General features: G+C 46.0%; 1 protein-coding gene across 16 annotated transcripts in view; it reads left to right on the top strand.

Moving 5' to 3' along the window:
* The window catches only part of DISC1 (DISC1 scaffold protein), a 346,324-nt gene that overhangs the window by 182,304 nt on the left and 142,914 nt on the right, over nt 1-21,106 (top strand). Inside the window, exon 10 of one of the 16 annotated variants that reach the window (XM_082407590.1) lies at nt 20,457-21,046. The exons of 14 other annotated variants lie outside the window; for them this stretch is intronic. In XM_082407590.1, coding sequence (XP_082263716.1) covers nt 20,457-20,464 — 8 coding nt within the window. In that variant the 3' untranslated portion in view covers nt 20,465-21,046. Of the gene's footprint in view, nt 1-2,025; nt 5,569-20,456; nt 21,047-21,106 lie in introns of those variants that run through there. One more of the 16 variants, XM_082407607.1, reaches the window with a different exon arrangement.

Genomic DNA, 21,106 nt, shown 5'->3' with positions numbered 1-21,106 from the left:
TGTGTGGATACTGACAGGTTGAAAAAAAAACCAACGCTACAGATATTAGTACTAGATGAATGCAAAGTACATCGTCACTCTATTAAGAAATGCACTAAAAAAAGGAAAAAAAGTTTTCTCTGTCTTTTATGAAGTTGCACAAGAGTAATATATCAGAATTGTTTGAAATATGGTAAAGTAGGGAAACTTCTCTTAAAAGGGAGCATGTTTGGTTGGAGCATTTTTTATCTTGAATTGTCCTGATAATCTTTTCCTTTTGGGAAGATTTGAGGCTCTGGCTTTTTGCTCTGTTTCAGCCAGTCATCGGTAGCAGTGGGAACCACAAATAGCTCATTGTTTTCATTTTAGATTTCCCTAGGCTGTCACTGTCACCTAGTCATCTCAGACACCCTTACAGGGAGACCGGCATCAGGAGTACGTGAAGGTCAGAGCAAGGGCAACAGTGTGCCCAGGAGCACGTGTCGGGTGAGGTCTGCGTCTGGTGAGGCCCCTGACTTTCCAAGGGGCCCTGCATTCCGTAGGGTGAGACTTGCTTCTTCTGCACCTTCCATACATTTCAACACATGCACTTAGCAGTCGTTACTGTAAGTGTCCTTACACGTCGATGGTATTTTGGATTACAAGAACCTCTGAGTATATTTTTGAGCTGTATTTGTCTGTGACAACTCTCAGTGCCTAAGAACCCACTGGTATCTACCTTTAGACCCGGCAGTCTTCTGCGTGGATAATTCACTTCTTTTCCTCAACTCTGTGCTTTTGAGAAACTGGGAGCACAGAGATGACACCCCTGGGAGACTGGGCCTCCTCTCACAGGAGGCGGAGCTGGGAAGAAAAGTCGGCTGTGAGACCTGGTGTAAAACGGAGATGGCCCTGAACAGCAGGTAACTGAATAGAGCCCCTTCCAGGCCAGACCAGGCTGAGGAGACCTTCATCAAGTTCAAAGTGGGTGGAAATGTGACCATTTCATGCCTCCAGTGGAACTGCAAACCTGAAAGGAGAGGAGTGTCTCCCCCAGCACGGTTATGCCCATCTTATAGGATTTAAAGGACATGGGGACGAGGGAGATGATGGAAGAACAGAGCAATAAAGGCAGGTGGAGTGGGAAAGCAGGCTGGGGGCAGGAGGGGGAACACGTGCACCTTCAAACCATCGTTTGAGGAAAGCGGAGTCCCCTAGTCTCCTGAGCCCCTATTTTACAAAAGACTTAGAATATAAAATCGGGACGTTGTATTGGAAGAGGAAGGAGCAAAGTGTCAACCTGGGAGAAGACTGAATAAGGGCAGCTTTGGAGGAAAAGGTGAAGGGATCACCTGGCCAACATGTTCTCCTTTATGGAAACGGGTGCTTAGCAGGAGATCTCTCCTCTAAGGTGTGTGCCTGCCCGGAACATTCTGTGGGTGCCGTAGTAGCAGGACGGTGAGGAGGATGATCGCTAATCCTATTTTACAGTAGTGAAAACTGAGGCTTATAAAGATTCAGTGACTGGCTCAAGATCAGACAGCTAGTGAGTGGGTGGAACCTCCAAAACAGGACTGACCTAAAAATTCAAAATTTTTTTTACCTTTCTTCTGCAGTGGACTAAGGCTGTCGCATGTCACAATATCTGAAGGTTGCATTTGGAACTGATGATTTCTTCAATTATTCTGAATCTTTATGTCTGAGCTTTATTTATCTCAGGTTTTGGATTTGGAAGGTTCTAGAAAGCTATGGATTGGTGTCCCTCTTCTTTACAGAAGTAAAGGAAAGTAGGAGAACTATGCACAGGGATGAATACAGCAAGGGTTCCAAGGATAGAAACACACATGTGGCTGTTCTGTGCATCTTCCTTATACACATCAGCTTTAACCAAAAAAAGACAGTCAGTATCACGACCTAGTTTTTCTAGTATTTTGTAAGCATTCAAATACTGACATTGGGGAAACGCTATGCTCCTGATCTTGTTTAAATCAGGGGTCAGTTTGGCAAGAGGGGCTGCTGCTTCTACGTCCTCAGCTTCCGGGTTTAATAGTCATATTTGTTTTTCAGTTTTGGCTTCCTCTCTGCCTAATCCGGCATTGGCATAACGGGCTGCGTTAGCCCGTCAGCTTGATCACAGCGAGGACGGCCACCAATTACGTCCCCATGCTGGATGAGTCAGCAGAGAAGATTATCTGGGAGAAGGCACTTGTCTGACTCTCAATGATACTGAATAGAAAGAAGTCGGAGCCTTTTTTTCCCCCCAGCATGAAGGGGAAATAGAATTGTAACCAAGTTTCAGTTTCAAATAGAACTGTAACTAAGTTTCAGTTTCTCTGCAGTGCCAATCCCATTTTAAAGGACAAGGGATTATGCCAGATAGTTTTGGATTTGGGCTCAGTATTTGACTTTATAGCAACTCTCTAAGATTAGATGGCAGTTTGCTGGAGAATGCCCTCTGGATTTGGTTTTTAAGCAGAACCAAATGAATTCCACTGTTTTCTGCTTTTAGGAGTGATGCCGTTTATGTATGCACGGAAGCTGTGCTAGACGACGTTGCTGATATTTGCCTTTAGTATTCTTTCTGGAGGTGTTTAGACTTCTTTAATCAAATGCTGCTGTCCTTGGAAAAAGGACTGGAGAGAGAAACGTTTGTCAGAGACAAAATAATCAAACCCTAGTCTTGAAATGCTTCGGAACTGACAGGGCGGAGAGGGAACAGGTACGGCCTCTTTTCTCAAAGGTGGCTGAATGGTGAGGGATGGTCACAGAGCTGGTGGGTGGAACGTGGGCTGCAGATGGGCTCCAGGCTGCATCCAGGGCCAAGATACAGCCCGGGGCTGGCTCTGCGTCTTCCTTGCCTGCATCTCTGAGTTTGTGGTTGACCTTGAAGCTTGAGGAGCCTAGTGGCCCTGATGGGTCTCCTTTAACCTCCTTTACAGCTAAATTGACAGCTAAATACACCTGCTGTCCTCAAAGGATTGGGATGAATGTAGCACCATTGCAGATAAACAGCAGGCCTAGGGCGGCAGGGCCTGGCCCAAAGGCACCGGATGTCATGGGAGGTCATTAGCCTGGGGCTGCACAAACTAACAAATGAACACACAAAATGAGACCACCTTTTGCATGGGCTTTGTTGCTTGGGTTTTCATCCTGATTAACCTCTCACTGGTTGTTTGATTGTGTTACAGCCATCGTGAGGGATAACTGAGGTAACGTATATGATAATATAAAATATAATAGATGTGACGGTACAGAATGTGTAAAACTTTTAGTAAAATGCCTAAGTTGTAAAATGTGTGTACAACTCCTAGAAGATACACCTACTAATATCTATATTACATATACTACTCCTGTATGTAGTGTACATGTAATATGTAAATTACATATGCATATTACATATGCTACTACGTTTAATTCTCTTATGTAACGTATAGAGGAATCTGTATAAAACCTCTAATCAAATACCTGGCTGCAATTATGAATTCTCATGTGCCCTTCCTGCTTCTTAGCTTTTCATCCTTTTGTAAATATGTCTTGTATTTGTTATGTACTGAAAATGTTCAGCTTTGCATCCGAGACTGCAAAGCTGTTCCTATAATTCCATGTGCTGCCTAGTATATTACCAGGTACTTGGTGGGGGGTGATATAAGAATCTAAGGAAACTTTCTAGATAAGGAAAGAGGCTTATTGGGTAGGTTTTTAAAATGGAGGCACTTGTGGTTTTCAATGTCAATGCAGTTTCCTCCACAAATTATTAAATTTGCAAATGACACTTCTGAAAATTTATACCTTATTCTAGGCTTCTGCATTAATTTTATACTATAGTATAAAGAATCAGATAAGAATGTCTTATGTTTAAATAATACCTTTCTATAAATGGTCTAGTCACCTCACCCACAGTGATGAAAATTACCCATATGATACAAGCAATTAAACTTGATTTTCATCCAAACAGTCTACCCTCCAAAACTTGAAATTCCACTTTTTTTTTTTGCCTTCTCTTCATAAGGCAGTCACTCTTCTGGTATTTATAATGTACAACTCCAATCACACATACTACAGGGCAGGGACTGGGGAGAGGAATAAAATTGGGACATTACTTATATCCTTAAACCAAAACTCTGGCCTGCTCTCTGTTTCCTAAGTATGATTTGTTTTGCTAACTGTGAGATTATTTTATGGATGCTTATTTCCAAAGGGAAGGGCCCCTCCTCCTTCTTTTTCTTCAGTTGACCCATTTCACAATCCACAACAGTGAGCCTCCAGTTTGGAACTTGATTCAAAGCCTGAAAAGCCCGGACACCTCTGTCTTCACGGGACATACTCACACGCATAGTCTAAAAGAGCTTGTCGTCACGACGTCCGTTTGATGAAATATGCAAATCAAACAGCCACCCTACTGTTTAAATTCAAATCCTAAAATTGCCCTGAGAATGTGAGGGCTGGGAAACTTAGGCTGTAACTCTCCTTGTGATTCAGGGCCCTGTACTCACAGCTTTGTTTTTGGCTTGGTGCTCGTCCTGATGGCTTCGGAGAACATAAATTCCTCCTAATGTCTGTCAAGCTGTGGGAGCTGAACAGTTCATTAGCTGCTAGAGTTATTGGGTGGAAGATGGGCCGCCCGATTTGGATGGTGACCTTTATGAGCTCTTAGCTGGATTGTATATTTATGTGTCACAGTGTATTGAAATTTACTGTATCCTGTGACCTGTGGGATGGTAAAGGGCAGAAACGCAGGGTGATGAAGAGGAAGACGGTGACAAGTCTGGGATTCTAGGACAGTAAACATCCCCTTCCCCTACGCTGTGTTTCTTTCTGCTTCTCGGGGTTACCAGAGAAATGCAAATCAAAACTACAATGAGATATCATCTCACACCGGTCAGAATGGCCATCATCAAAAAATCTAGAAACAATAAATGCTGGAGAGGGTGTGGAGAAAAGGGAACACTCTTGCACTGTTGGTGGGAATGTAAATTGATACAGCCACTATGGAGAACAGTATGGAGGTTCCTTACAAAACTAAAAATAGAATTACCATATGACCCAGCAATCCCACTACCGGGCATATACCCTGAGAAAACCATAATTCAAAAAGAGACATGTACCACAATGTTCATTGCAGCACTATGTACAATAGCCAGGTCATGGAAGCAACCTAAGTATCCATCGACAGATGAATGGATAAAGAAAATGTGGCACATATATACAAGGAATATTACTCAGCCATAAAAAGAAACGAAATTGAGTTATTTGTAGTGAGGTGGATGGAGTTAGAGTCTGTCATACAGAGTGAAGTAAGTCAGAAAAAGAAAAACAAATACAGTATGCTAACACATATATATGGAATCTAAGGGAAAAAAACAAAAAGGTCATGAAGAACCTAGTGGCAAGACGGGAATAAAGACACAGACCTACTAGAGAATGGACTTGAGGATATGGGGAGGGGGAAGGGTAAGATGTGACAAAGTGAGAGAGTGGCATGGACTTATATACACTACCAAACGTAAAATAGATAGCTAGTGGGAAGCAGCCGCATAGCACAGGGAGATCAGCTCGGTGCTTTGTGACCACCTAGAGGGGTGGGCTAGGGAGGGTGGGAGGGAGGGAGATGCAAGGGGGAAGAGATATGGGAACATATGTACATGTATAACTGATTCACTTTGTTATAAAGCGGAAACTAACACACCATTGTAAAGCAATTATACTCCAATGAAGATGTTAAAAAAAAATGCAGGGAAACTTTGATCTATTTAACCGATTAAAAAATTTTATATTCAACTTACGTGGATTACTGTCACTGAACCCACTTGCGGGAAAGGGGAACACGAGGTGTCAGTTCCCCTGGTGTGTGGGAAAGCCACCGGCCTGGGAATCCTGGTCTCTCATCGGCTGATGGCACTGGCCATGGGCCATAGGCACCCAAGGCCTCGGGTTCCTGGCGGCAAAAGTAAGGGTTTGTACTAGATACTCTGCAGGGACCTTGCAGTATTTTTTTTTGTGAGGCTGTGAATTTCAAACCAACACAGGCAAACAGTAACCTAGCACTGTTGGCTAGAATCTTGAAGTTAGCTGCAGTCGGTTTACTTTCTTCTGGCCCCAGTGCAGCTGTGGTTTCCCAGAGTCAGAACTGGGTGTGCCACTCGGACATCGCTGGCACAGGGCTGTGGGGAGGGGAGGTCGCTTCCCACATCCAATGTCACTTGCTTTCTGTGGCTGTATTTTCTGAGCACCTTCTAAACCTGTCTGGAGAGATACCACCTGCCCTGCACCTGCTGCCACCCGGCCCTGAAGTCACACGCGTCCCACGTTGAGAAGAGGGAGGAGATTCTTGCTCAGCTGTCCGCCCAGGTCCCATCCCAGGGGGAGTTCATCCCCGGGCCTGCGGTGCTCAGGGCGGTCTTAGGTTGAGCCCGCAGGACGTCAAAACAAGCAACCATCTATGCTAATTCAGTTGTTTCAAGAACAAAGTAAAACCGATTTTACTGACTCAATCAGTGATTCAGTTGCCCATGAAATAGAGCCTAGCTGACTTTACGGCCGTGTTTTCAGAGGCAGTAGGTCGGTGCCCCTTTGTAGCAGGTTTTCCTCTCTGGCTGCACTCAGAATGGCAGGGGTGGGGGTGGGTGGCATTTATGTCCGATCTCCAGGTGACTCTATGTCCACTCAGTTTATAATTAACTTATAACTGATGACCAGACTTTAGATGGGTAATACTGGCTGACGTCCTGTGGACTCTTTGAAAGAGGACAGAGCCCTTTTCTTGCATGGAAGCCTCGTGCTGTGCTGGCCTCTGGCTGGGTCAGTCCTGTCTGCGCCCTGCCTTCCTGCCTGTCTCTGTTACTGTACCTGCCACTCACCATTCTAGATGACTTTTGTTGTTGTTCAACTGCAGGTTATAATTTGGAGTTGATTCCTGTAGTTTCCCTTTTCTGTTGACTTTCAAAAAGGTGTCATGAGGTCCAAGTTTCCCCCTCGTGTTCTCTTTCTCCAGGGCGCCATAGGGTCCCCTCGGTCTCGTGCTTCTGGCCTCGTTGGTATTTTGATATCTCTGCTTGGCTGCTCAGATGTCCTCATGCTGGGTGTCTGGGGAAGTGGAAATGTCAGAGAATGGGCCCTGGATGTAAGTCATTGATGAGTTGCCTGTGACCTTGATAAATGGTATTGATCGGTCAGTGGTTTCCAGGAAAAGCCTTCAAAATGCAAAAGATGCCACCTGTTTGGAAGCACCTCCTTATTATAACCCTTGAGTCCTGACTCAGCATCCAGTAGCCCCGGGGAATGGGGCCTGAGCTCGCTGTCTTCCTCTATGGGAGCTGAGTCTCGTTCCCTGGGACATATTGGAAACCAGCGTACTTCTGAGAATCCAGCTTAAAAACAAGCTTCTGTTTCCTCTACAGCTTTTCTCCTCCACGATTTTTGCAAAGTGCCCTATGTTTACCTGACACATTTTCGCCCCTTTCTTCATCCGTTATCCAAGTCTGTCTACCCTGCTGTATTTCTTTTCTGTTTGTCTCCATTTTATGCCGACTTCAAAATTTTTTGTTGCATCAAAATCTCTTTGGCTCCTTTTGAGCGCACATTTCTATGCAGCTCTCACTTTTCTCTCCTTTTGCATTTTGACTGAGTTCTTTTTTCTTAAGGAAACAAGATGCTCCACCAGAAGATGGGGTGCCCTGAGCACCGGGAAGTCAGGAAGCCGGGGCTCTCCCGCCCGTTCTGAGTTAGTCAAAGACTGAGGATCCAGAGGGGGCCCGGCCGAGCTCCTTATGCGGGGGGGGGTCCTCCATCCCTCTGCCCATCTGCTGCCTCAACAGTACATAGCACGTGCGAGGTTACACGGCAAAGCGACTGCCTGCTTTCACGGCCTGTAAAGGGCTTGGGGAGGACCGAGGCTAAATCTAGCGCTTCAACCCGCCTTTGGGTGGAGGTCTTACATCTAAACCACAGACATCTGGAAATCAAGGGCAAAATGTAGTGGTGTCTTTAAGAAATTGTCAAAAACGATGAGAGGAAAGATCCTTAAAGAACCTCAAAATGTAAGTGCTTACGTTAAGATAGGTAATGGTGTCTCTTATTTTCAGACTATTTCCTATTTACAAGCTAACTTAATTTTAAATAGTTTAAGGCTTATGATAAATTAATCTATAAAGCTACTAAGACTTTAAGGAATCTGGGCTCTGATTGATTTTTCTAGGTTATGAAAACTTGAGTACTCTAAGCTAAAGACACATTCAACATAATAATATATCAGTAATGTCTCTGTGGGGGGTGTGTGTGTGTGTGTGTGCATGTGTACGTGAGAGGGAGAGAGAGATAGGTAGGGGCATCTTTGGAATCTCCGCAGAGTCAAGAGGATGTGAAAAGTCTGCATTCTCAGGAAAAAAATGGAAGAAAACAAGGGCCGACTTTCTTCCCGCCCTTGGTCCAAGTCACGAGGAGTTTGCCCACTGAAGACAGTCTACTTCAGACCTACCACTACCAGGCATTCTATATTCCTCTCATTCCTCATTTTTGCTATCTTTATGTGCCTTAGTAAACTTACAAGGACCTATAAAAACTGAAATTTGGCTTGAATGAGACTCATTTCTCTACCTCTCATTGCTCCCAAGGAATTCAAGTCCATTCCTTGACTCTGGGCAGATCTTTGCAGTTGTAGCCGGTTTCCCACCTTGTGCCGCAGACGGGGGGCTCCCCTGTACCAGGCGGGGAGCCAGGGCGTCCGCAGCATTCGGAAGAGTCTGGCAGAATTCCAGATGGCATTCTCGGACCAAGCATCTGAAAATGGTTCTGGCCTCATCAGCCGTTTTTAAACAGCATTTTGGCCTTTGAACGAGATTAGTAAGAACCATCTTTTTCCTGTTTTCTGTATCCGAGGAAAGTCTTCACCTCTGTTTCCCTTTGCTCCTGCCCATGTGGGCACATGTGAGCCCTGAGATGCAGCAGCAGGAACAGGGCTTTTCTCCGGGCTCCCTGGTGAAGCCCCGTGTGAATGGGGATCCTTCGGGGGGAGACCGGTTATGTGTCCAGCAGAGATCCCACGATACAGGATGAGATTTCCTTCAGGTGGTGTGTTCCTTCCATTTTTGGGTCCTTTTGAGAATCTTTCCTGTTTTTGTTTCCACAAGTTTTTTTTCGGTTGTTGTTGCTTTGGAAGCATCTTTCTCAGAAAGGACATACCTATTGACTTTTGCTCAGAACCTAAGTGTTATTTACTTCTTTGTATTTTTTTTCTTGATTTCACTACAATAGCCTCTGTATCTTGTGTAACTTTTGCCTGTCTTTTAACTTGTTTTTACATTTTGGTGGATCTTTTTAAAAAAATTTTTTTATTGATTTACAATGTTATATTAGCTTCAGGTGTACAGCAAAGTGATTCAATTATACATATATCTATTCTTTTCAGATTCTTTTCCGTTATAGATTATTACAAGATATTGAGTAGAGTTCCCCGTGCTATACAGTACGTCCTTGTTGGTTAACTATTTTATATTATATATAGTAGTGTGTATCTGTTAATCCCAAATTCCTAATTTATCCCTCTCCCTCCACCCTTGGTAGCTCTTTAATGACTATGCATCTTGATGATGTCACTCAAAATCAAGTTCAGGTCACAGGATGTACAAAAGATTTCAGTAACTTGTGCTATCTCTCCATTTTCATCTCCTAGGACACTCTCGTGTTACTTGCATTATTAATAAGACGAATACTGTTCTATTATCTTTTGATTGATCACACTTATGTGCTACACTATGTTCATTCTCTCTGGATACCATGTTCTTTAAGAATCAAATTGAGATATATCATCTCACAATAGGTTCCTTTTCCCTGAACTTTTTGTTCACTCATCTGTAGGCTTTGGAAACTTCACAGCTATTTACAATATTGACTAGAACCAGTGGTGTGCTGATAAATGCTGAATAACAAGCTCTCCAGAAAAAAAAAACAAAACATTGAGTTGCAAGGTCTGCCCATTTCCGTGGTGTAAATGGCTAATTTCCAGCTACCAATGGTTTAACAGGTATCTCTGAAAATTCTTGAAAATTTACCCATCAGCCCTCTGCCGGGGGTATGAGCTGACTGCAAACACCACAGCTGTCAGCAGTTGTATTACTTTAAAGATTATGAAAAGCTTTAATGATTTCATTTCTGGTTTACAAAGGAACCCTTTGTGTGAATGGTGGAGCTCCTGACGAATCTCAAGGACTGGGAATAGCTCTGGCGACTGTTATTGGGCAGCGCAGGGGTGGAATTCTCTTGTCACTCATGGCAGCTGGGTCCCTTTGGGAGGATTCCCTGAATGGTGTCACATTTGAACTCTAAAGAGGTGGACTCAAGAAACAACTGGTTAACAATAAAATGCACCTACTTTGATCATGTTAAAAAAAAAAAAAGAAATGACTGGTTAGTTTTCTATTGTTTTAGTACAGCGGTCCCCAACCTTTTTGGCACCAGGGACTGGTTTCGTGGAAGACAGTTTTTGCACGGACTGGGGTGGGGCAGGAGACTTGTTTCGGGATGATTCAAGCGCATTACATTTATTGTGCACTTTATTTCTATTATTATTACATTGTAATATATAATGGAATAATTATACAACTCACCATAATGCTGACAGGAGGCGGAGCTCAGGCAGTAATGCAAGTGATGAGGAGTGGCTGTAAATACAGATGAAGCTGCGATCACTCACCCGCCGCTCACCTCCTGCTGTGCGACCTGCCGGTTCCTAACAGGCCGCGGGCCGGTACTGGTCCGTGGCCCAGGGGTTGGGAACCCCTGTTTTAGTCGATCATTCATGTTGAGTTATTTGAGGATATCCTTCAGTATCCTGCTTATAAAAAGGCTTGGAGAATTTTTTCTCTCTGATCTCTGGGTGTCATTTTTATCTTCAAATAAAGTGTTTGGGGTATGATTGCTTTGTAATATTTTATTACTTAAGAGCAGTATTTAGGCAACCCTTGTTTAATGTTATAGAAGCAGAACCAGAAGAACTTCTTTGTTCCTCTTTTCTTACAGAGGATTTAATAAATATCTCTAAGCCATTTCAAGTGATCCGGGAAACTTTTGGCCATCTTTGTTGCATTTGGAAAAACATTTTGTTTAGCAATATTTTCACATTATGAGTGTGGTCATCTCGAAACGACTTGCAGTGCAGAAGGATGATGGTAGCAACTGCCCTTTGCTGGAGGCTTCCTGTGTGCCTGGCACAGCTGGGAGGACTGGATAGATTTTACTTAGTTTGTCACCTTGAAGGTAAACGCTAATGTTTTCAGTTTGCTGTGTAGGTAAAACCTGCCCATATTCACATAGCAAATAAGTGACAGAGCTGGTATTTGAACCAGTTTTGCCTGACTCCAAAAGGCTTGCTAGGGTTTTCATATGATCAGTGGTCACCCCATTTTGCTAAGGGGTAATAAACAACAAACATGCCTTCATCAGCTTCTGGATCAGCCCCAAGGGCAGCACATACAAAGTTCATAACGATGCCCCCTTGGGGCCTGCAGCCTTCATTGCCAGAAAAATATTGGATTAATAAGAATCCAGTTATGATTGACATCGTTTATAAACCGTTCTTTTAATGAGAGTATAGTTTCGTGTCAAATTCAGATAAATTTGAACGATTACTTTTAATAAGACAGTGTGGTTTCTTTCAGATCCTTTGTGTAGATTAAAGTCATAAAACTGTCAAGAGACAGATCACAACTTCTTTCCAACACCAGAATCTTTAGACTAGGTCATTTGTTTCTTTGTCCTGAACTTTTAAGAAAGTAGGGCAATGAGTCCCTTGTCTCTACTCTCTGTAAGAAGAAAAGGAAGCTCTGCCAATGTCTAGTTTATTCCCAGTTCCCCGGGGCATGATGGGGAGGGATAGAACCAGCTAGATCAGAAGTCCACGAGAGGAAACTCAGAATAAAGAGGGCATTGAGTTCTTCCCTTACTTGGGGAAATCTCTGCCCCTAAAGAGAAAAATGCCCCTTGCAAGTCTCGCACAGGGGAATTCTGTTTTAGTGCCTCTTCAGATGAAATGACTGTAATGGCTGACACCATAGATACTTTTTAATGAAGATCTTTTTCATACATCCTTTTGCAGAGTACAGCCAGCTAGCAATATATAAGCATCTGAGCTTAAACATAGTTTTAGCCGTGCAAGATTAACAGTATAAAACATGCGAGACTCATCCTACTTATACAGTGATATTCCTAAGTTTTCATTACTCTCATTTCTGAGGGGAAATTTTCAGATGAAAGCAGGAAGAAAGTTTAGAAGTTTTCATCCCCTGCCCCATGTCATGCTCGCATGTATCTTGTCTGGATTTCAAGGAAGGCTTGGTCTTGCATTTATATGACTCATCAGAGTTTCTCTATTTTCTGCCTATTGGGATTGTCATCAGAAAATCTGGGGAAGGGATATGACATCATTTTTTTCAGGCCTGCATTGCATGCATGCGTGTTTAAAAAGAATGGGTCGTAAGAAGAATGTCTTACACAAAATTCTTGTACCTTGTTCTTCCAAGTTTCTTTTTGTTTGGACATGTTCAGTTTTTCATTCTGCATTGGCAGATTATTCCACAAAGGGAAGAGAGAATTTTAAAAATTTGGCAGATAATATTGTAACCTTAGTACAATTGAATGTTTCTTGGAAGTTTTTCAGTTCTGCAGCTGGGGATAGTACCTTACTCCATGACCAGTTTTCGGCTCAGATCACAGAATGATGATTGACAGCCTTTAGAGATCCCCTAGTGAGTTTGCTGTATAAAGGCGCAAACTGAGGCCCCGAGCAGTCGTGCCCCTGGCCAGGGTCCTACAGCTCGTGAGCGGTTGAGCTATGGTGAGAACCCACCTTCCCAGTTCTGTGCTGGAACTGTTTTCATACAAACAAGCATGCTGACTTGGTGAGTCTGGTAAATTGCCATGTGCTGATATTTCATATTTGAAGTCCACATGTCTGTGTCTGCTTTGGAAGGGAGTTTTTTGGTACCATTCATTCATGGCCACTCTTCACGTATGCCCAAGACCGCCAAATACATTGGCCAGTAATTGTGTTTACACCTGTTTGTTGATAGGTCAGTATTCGGTGCTGTCAGGAAATCAAAGGAAGTTAAGAAATCCCAGAGGTTGATTCAAGAGGTTCACGTAACGTGTTGCCTCATTAAGTCTTGGTTGCATTATGAGTCTTAATCCACGATAAAATACTCTTTAGCCCAATAAAATAAACATTAGGTTGAGATTTAAAAGTAAGAACTAATTAATCTGCAGATTGGCGTATATTTCCTTGGCGATATAGGCCAGATCCACAAAACAATAAAGCCCCATTCCCCTGCCCCAGCCTCTGGTAACCTCTGTTCTACTTCCTGTCTCTACGAATTGGCCTAGTTTAGGGACCCCGCCCTATAACCGGGATCCTACCACATTTGTCCTTTTGTGGTACAGTATCTTCTTTGAAAGCACAATGAACAGAACCTTTCCGTGGGAGAAGTCAGCTCCGTAGACAACGTGGCCACTGGAATCAGTTCATCTCAGAAGATGTGGAGGGTTGGGAGTGTGGTCTGCAAGCACATTTATTTACAAGTCTGAGATGTTACTTGTTTGTGTGTGGTCATCTTAGGCTTCCTGAAAGTGTGTGAGGGAAGTCCTTCTAGGTCGCCTGTGGTTCACAGCGTCCTGTTCTCAGTCTTGGGTTATAGGTGTCATCGCCCTGACACTATCCTAATAAAAAACGGACAGGGTGAGAGAGTAGCGTGGACATATATACACTACCAAACGTAAAATAGATAGCTAGTGGGAAGCAGCCGCGTAGCACAGGGAGATCAGCTCGGTGCTTTGTGACCACCTAGAGGGGTGGGATAGGGAGGGTGGGAAGGAGGGAGATGCAAGAGGGAGGGGATATGGGGACATATGTATATGTATAACTGATTCACTTTGTTATAAAGCAGAAACTAACACACCATTGTAAAGCAATTATACTCCAATAAAGATGTTAAAAAAAAAAAACAAAAACGGACAGGGACGACCATTACTCCGGTGCCCAGACCTCTTGATTATGAGGCTCGGCACTCATACATCCCTCGCCGCATCCCTCGCGACCTGCGGTCCTGCCCCAGCTGTCCATACCCCACGCACCCAGAGCATAAGAGTGGAGGACTTGGAGCTTGTCCAGCCAGAAGAATTGAATTCTCGTGTCAGCTGTGCTGTGGAACAGCTGGGTGACTGTCACTTTGCTCCTTCGAACTGGACATTTCTCACCTGTAATACGAGGAGGTTGGACTTCTCCGAAGTCACTTCAAGCACAAACGTAGCAATTCTCTGATTTATTCAAACAACCACAATTACAATAATGACCAGCGTTTTAACATGTGTTACAAGCTTCAGGCACTTTCGAAGTCCTTTGCCTTTACTGTTACCGCTACCTCAGGAAGTAGGTACTGGACACAGAGAATGACTGAGTTGCCCAAGAGAAGCCTGCAAGCCAGGGAACTGTACCTGGAACGCAGTGTCTGACTCCAGAGCCCAGGTTCCAACGACAGTAGCACTAAATTGAAAAAGCATTGAAAAGAAATCACATCACATCTTATCGTGATGTCACAATAAGAAGCAAAAAGCAAAAAGCGCATCTTCTACTCTCTAGCCGTCGTGCTTTGTATGGATTCTTCTAACCCTGATGAAAGGCTGTACTAAATCTGTAATTAAAGTAATAATAGTGTTTCGTAGACAGGGAGGGGAATTAAGGAATAGCATCCTTGTGGCTCTCTGGACACTAGGGGGCTCTCTGGCAAAGCTTACTGTCCGTGCGTCCTCTACCTCAGGAGGGCACAAGTTCCTGGGACCAACTTCCAAAGAAGTACATGGCATTTCTAGGACTCCACGTATCAACATGGGTCAACCAGTCATGATTCCTGTAAAAGTCAGAATAAAACTAACAGACAAATCAACACAATCACACTCTTCCTTGATAACATCACAGCCTTCTCCCCTGGCTCTGTGTGTTTTCCTACAGCCCACCTTGCTGCAGAGCTCCAGATGGCTGTCATTTTAGCAGCAGAGAGACTTAAGCATGATAATGAGGGATATTTTATTTAAATCCACTCTTTATCTTTCATTACTTATTCACGTGTACGTTTCGCGATCACACTGCCGTTCCATGTGATGGGAAATGAGACAGATTTGAAGAAAGTAATTGTTTAATATTCAACGGATATACCTATTTTGCTTCAGACAAGAATAGGCAGCACGAAAGAGCTGGGGCTGGCTCGTGGATAGAAATAATAGTAGAGGGAATCGCAAGGTACCTGGGAGAAAGAGCAGTGCCTGTTAAGCCACGGGAGAGTCCGGTGAGGTATAGAGTTGCTTTTCATTAGTTGGGATGCCGATAAACCCTCCTGAATGTGCAGGACAAGAGGAGTTCGTTGTCCTGCCCCATGGCCCGGGTGTCATTGTCCTGCTACCTCTCCTGCTGTGTCTGTACGTAAAACAGGTCTTCCCATACAGTTACATTTGCTTAGGAAAAGATGTTAAGTCCTTGTAAATGATTCTAGACGGAAGCACTGCAAAGCCTGGTTAGGAGGCCATCACAGCTCTGTGTTTGGTTTAATACAAGGACCGTCTTTTTAATCCACTGAGCCTTGAATCATTCGTTTGGTTCAGATCATCTCTAGAAAGTGAGCAGGACACTTGAAACCCCACTCCTGGGAAGGGAGAGAAAAGTCTACCCCCGCCACCGTTAGCATTCCTCTGCTAATACCCCATTTGTTTTGCAAGGAATGTGTCTTGGTGCTGAGTGAACGTGAAAGCTCCTGCTTAGCTGACACGGCAAAACCCCAAACCCAAACAAAAAACACACATAAAAAACAAACCTCAGAGCACGCTCATCTCTGGGGGAATAAAAATAAATAGTTATTTCTGCTTTTGAACAAGCCACGTGCATGTGGCTGGAATTCATACCTGGCCCCAAACCCTTCTCGCTTCCCTGTGTGGATCTGCCTTCTGTTTCTCTCTCTTTTCTGTCTCATTTTTACCTGTTTCCTCCCTCTCCTTTTCCACTCCTTCCTTTATTCCTCTTCTCCCCTTCCGTCCCTTTTCTCCTCCTTTTATTTCTTTTTCATCTCTCTCTTTACCCCTTCTCCTGGCTGTGGTTGCCTGGTGGGCAGGATCCGGTCCAAGGCCTGCACTGGCTCCTGGGTCGGGTTTAGGCCCTTCCAGCCGTGCATCCTCAAAGCAGCCATTAGCATAAACAAACTTTAATTTTGTTGTTCTCTTTGCGAGAGAGGTGAGGAAGATAATAACATGAAATCCAATCCAGGGCCTTTAGAAAGGGTCCGGTGGTTGTGTGTGTTTTGGAACTAGTGATGGAAAGTGCTGTCACGGAGCTGGTAATAATTAGGACGAGAACTGGGGTAGGTCACGCCTTTCCCCCCGCCCCTTCCCTGAGTGGAAATAGGAAGGGATACTGTTGGACCCGTAATGGGAGGTTCTTCAGCTTAGTAGAGAGAGCGCTGACCTTGACGAGACGCAGTCTAGGGGGAAAATACTCAGAAACATCAGGCTGCTGGAGGGGGGGAGGGGGGAGGGGGAATGACAGGCAGTGAAATAAGCAGATGGTTGGCCCTGGGAGGAGTCTCTCTAGTTTTCACAGCCACGCTTCACTCAGAAGCACAACAGTGATCGCTGGCCCTGGCAAGGATTATGTAACCCGTGGCCTGGAAGTTTTCAGGGTTACAGGCGCCTCGTGAAGACCTTGAGATGAAACGGTTCGGTCCTGGGTTCCTGGGAGGGGGTCTCGCCTTACTCAGTGGTCACCAGTGTTTTCTGGATGAAAGCTCTCACTGCCCCTGGTCCCTGGAGGAGAGCTGGCACCTGAGGAGCCGAACCCAAGGCTGAACTTCAAGAAGGAAGACGTTAGGAAAGGAACCACCTCTAGGGGGTGCTCCTGGAGTCCACGAGGGCTGGGTGTACGGGGCCCGAGGTCCTGAGAGCTCGGGCACAGGTGGGTCTCTGAGGGGATGGGAAGCCAGAGGAGAGTGAGGCAGGCACCGAGGTGAGGTGCGAACGCCTGGTACCACCGGGAGGGCTCTTGCTGTGGGAGCATCCTTCCCAGGGCGGGACAGAGGTGACAGAGACATCCACTCCTTGCACTCGGGGCAGGACTGGCCCTCATCCTCCCGGGGGCCGGAGCCAGCCTGCTGAGTACGTGGGGCTCCTTTGGGCATGCCGTGTGACGCTCAGAATAAAACATGGACGGACTGTTACGATTTTAATGTCCTTTCTTAGACCAGAGAGGCCGAAGGTTCTAATTATCGATGCCCGTCTTCCCTCCTTTCCCCTGAGCGCGTCAGATGATCTCCGGGGGGGGGTGGTGGAGAGGTGCTGTGTCTCACCCGCGTGTGCTCAGCAGGTGGCCAGCCTGTGCAGGCCTCGGGGGACTTGCTCTCTGCTATGTCACCCTGAGCCTGTGCCACGAAGGCCACTGGAGCAGGGGGCGTGGCTGGCTGTAGCTCCTTCTGTTCCTGCCTGGGGCCGGCTTGATGAGGAGTGGCCGTTGGCCGCAGCCTGTACAGGCCACAAAAACCTGTTCATGAAGACAAGCAAGAATGATGGACATGGGGGATATATGTATACGTATGGCTGAGTCACTTTGCTGTACAGCAGAAACGAACACAACATCGTAAAGCAACTATACTCCAATAAAAATTAATTTAAAAAAAGAATGGTGGACATACTCTCACTATGGCTAGCATACTAATTTATTACAAACTCGGCTTTTAGAGATTAGCAATTAACCTGTTTTTTCCCTTATTGTGCCATTGTCCTGCCTTCCTAAACTGAGATATGCCTGGTGGTCTTTGTGAGCGGTGAAATGGCTTATTTTAAAGAATAAATATTTTTCTTAAAGTGATCTTATTTATGGAATATCGTGACTTTAATTTTGCTCTAGGAATCCAGTTTCTGAGAATGAACCCACATCTTGCATTTCGTGGTGCACATCCAACGTTTTTCTTCCTGCTGCTGTTGAGGTTGGGCTGAGGCCGGGTGGGCGCGGCCCAGGCTCACAGAGACCTTCCAGGGCCTTCGGTGCGGACCTCCCCCACTGATGCAGCAGCCCAGGGCCCTGCCATCTTCCCGTTCTTGCTGGGTTGGTGCCTGGAGTCTGGAGCGACAGGTTCCCCCTGGATTGGGCTCTAGACGCTGTGCCACCTTTAGTTGGCATTGTCTCCTCAGAGTTTTGGTGGGTTCTGAGGGCAGGGGTAAGAGAAGAATAGAAAGTTCTGGGCCTTTGCGGGGAGAGGAGACCCCGCTGGGCAGAGGGAAGGGTGTGGGAGCAGTTGCTGGATGGGCACAAACCCCCGCGTTCCCCTTGGTGCATTTGGTCAGGGCGCCGCCGGTGGTGACTCAGCCTCAGGACCACGTCCTTGGTGGAGGAGAACAGTTGCGTTCAGACCATCTGTGGCTGGTGGTACCTTCCCGTTGGTGGGTTCTACCACGATGGGCCGACTCTCTTTTCGTCGCCACCTCTTTGCCTGGTGAACTGCCCCATTGCCGTCTTAAAACCGAAACTGCGGCCTTTGCAGGGCACACCTGTCTGCTGGGGGAGGTTAATTCCAGCAGCCTCTGGCTCTGCTGGCAGGTTTGGACTTGCTTTCGGGTGTCCTCCGTGTCTTTCTCGTGTCCAGTGTAATCCCTCACCTCCAGCCCTTGTTTTGATTCCTGACTGCTAACAGTTTCTTCCACTGGACTGGCTTTTGCTTTGGGTCGTAGGGCTGTGTGTATTGTAGGAGCCACGCGATCAAGGTCGTATCTTACATGTTTTTCTTCCTTTTAATGATCAAGTTTGCTTTTAGGTCACCCAGACAGAGCATTCTGAGTCCAGGTTGAATGTGTGCACACCAAGGTTCGTACACCAGTGTGACACCAAGATGCCTCATCGACACGTCCCCAGGGCCACCCCCTTCTCCTCCTGCCTGTCTCCCCACAGGTGCCCCGATTTCCTGGTTGCATTTCTGAGTCCTTTGTTCTTGGGGTTGAACACTAACTCGGTAACTGATGAAAATGTTTGTGTGTCGTGTCCTGCCTGAAGCGCGGAGCACGTGACGTCAGCTTTCTGCAGGCCGTTGGAAGGGAATATTACTTTGATCTGGAAAAACAGCCCGTAATAGTCTTCAGACTCAGTGTCAGGCTGGGAGAGCGTGCCCTGCCAGATCGGTCCATCACAGGTGGCCCGCAGCTACTGCAGGTTACTTCTGGCCTGGCCCCGAGGCAGTGAGATGGGCCTGGCCATTTCCTCTGTTTTTGGGGTAGGATTGGAAATAGTCTTATTTCTGGGGTCATGTGCTTGGCAAACTAAGATGCTTAACTCAGCACTGACTGACAGCCTCTCACCATGGTGGAATGATTTTCCATCCATTTCCCCTGTTTCGGGGGCCCAACCGTGTGCCCCCCGGGAGTGGGCAAGCCCTCTGCTGAGGCTGCGTCTCCTGAACCAGGAAAGCCACACCCGTGGTGCTAGGCGGTCACTGTCGAGGGGGAGGGAGAGGAGTAAACTCAGCCCGCGGCCTGGCTCGCGGCTGCCTCGGCCCGGCACTGCTGTCGGGTCCCTAATCTGACGGGGGCGGGGGGCTGATTCTTAATCTGCCTGCCCGGAACCCCGTGTGCTTCTCCAGGATCGACCCCCTGCCCCAGCCTCTGCTGTAGCACTCGCTCAGACCTATGTGACTTCTGACCCCGGTACCCTGAGCCACGTCGGTGCTGCGCTGCCAGCCCTGCCCTTGTAAGAACAAACGTCCAGGTCGATGCTGGCGTTGAACGATAGAGTACATTCGGGGTGTGTGTGATATGTGGTGTGTGTGTTGTGTGTCGTGGGTGTGTGGGGTGTGGAGTCGGGGCAGTGAGATCATCTGGGAATTGCTTCCAGAGCCTCGTGGTGGCACAGGGTGGCTGCCATTGCTCCTGGCGTCTCCCTCCTCTCCACGCCTGACATGACCCACAAGGGGAGCCCCTGTCTGTGGGCACTGGGTTCACTTTCGGAGGTTCCAGATGCCCCATCTCACCACCGCAGGCGAGCCCCGGCGTCCTCCGGTCTTTCTGCGGTTGTGCGGCGCCCAGGCCCTCGCCCGTGTGGCGGGCAGTTCTGCGGGTGGTGTGTGGGGAACCTTCTCCACAGCCCTGCTCTGCAGCACGCAGGCAGCCTGATTGATGCGGTCTATGCAGACGTAATTGTCCGGGCAGATCAATCCCCATGTCTCAAAAGTGAGAATTTTGCCTTGGTACTTGATCATCTACTCTGTTCAATTATATGGGCATTTTACATTGGCTTTCTTTCATTCTTTTAAAAAATTCCTCATCTTAGTAATGAAAAACAATATATGTGTCATACTGGTTCTTGTTGTAAGCTTAATTTCTCTCCATTCACTTGAAAACCCTTTCTTATTACTCCCAGCCCCTTTGATTGATTTATCTATTGGAAAAGCTCCTCCAGTCCGACTCTGGTCTCCTGGTCCCTCCGTGTCTAGGTCCCTAACAGACCCACGGTCTGATGTGTTGGCTGAAGACGGAGCAGCAGAGATTCTTTATCTTGAAAGTGCCTGCAGAAAAGGTTGGAGAATGTCTTTCTAGGACTGGAGTTGTAGCTATTTCCTAGACTTATGTTTATGTTCCATTCCTTTACCCACTGCTGTTTGAAATTCGGCTGTTGTTTGCCTACTGGTCGCCTTTGTGTCTCTCTTTCCATCTGTTCTTAAAAAAAAGAAAAACAACAAACCAAGTGAGTTTTATTTTAAACCAGTCCAGGTAACAGGAACACAATCTTGACAATGCTTTGGAAACCAGTAGAAGAATATTGTCGTTAAATTACTCACCTACTTAACTCACTTTCCGTATACAATCTATTATTGGGGTTACTGCATATTTCAAGATAAGTGCATGTTTCTGAGACAGGTTCCTTTACCCCAGAGAAGCAATTGTCTCGGAAATTGGTTTTGACATATGCTTTCAGTTTTAATACTTCCTTTTACATTCTAAAATAATCTCCTGTTGCATGTAATTTCCCTCCACCACGTATAAAGATGTATTCCAGGCATCGTCTCGTGAACTTCAGTTTATTTCCCACAGAGACGGCTGTGGAAGATCACAAGAGGGGCCCTGACACCCTTCCCGTGCAGCT

This window comes from Balaenoptera borealis (genome assembly GCF_965194805.1).
Source record: "Balaenoptera borealis genome assembly, chromosome: 10".
In the NCBI taxonomy this organism is placed as follows: domain Eukaryota; kingdom Metazoa; phylum Chordata; class Mammalia; order Artiodactyla; family Balaenopteridae; genus Balaenoptera; species Balaenoptera borealis.
Note: the sequence above shows the minus strand (reverse complement) of the source record. Positions and strands in the feature narration are given on the sequence as shown.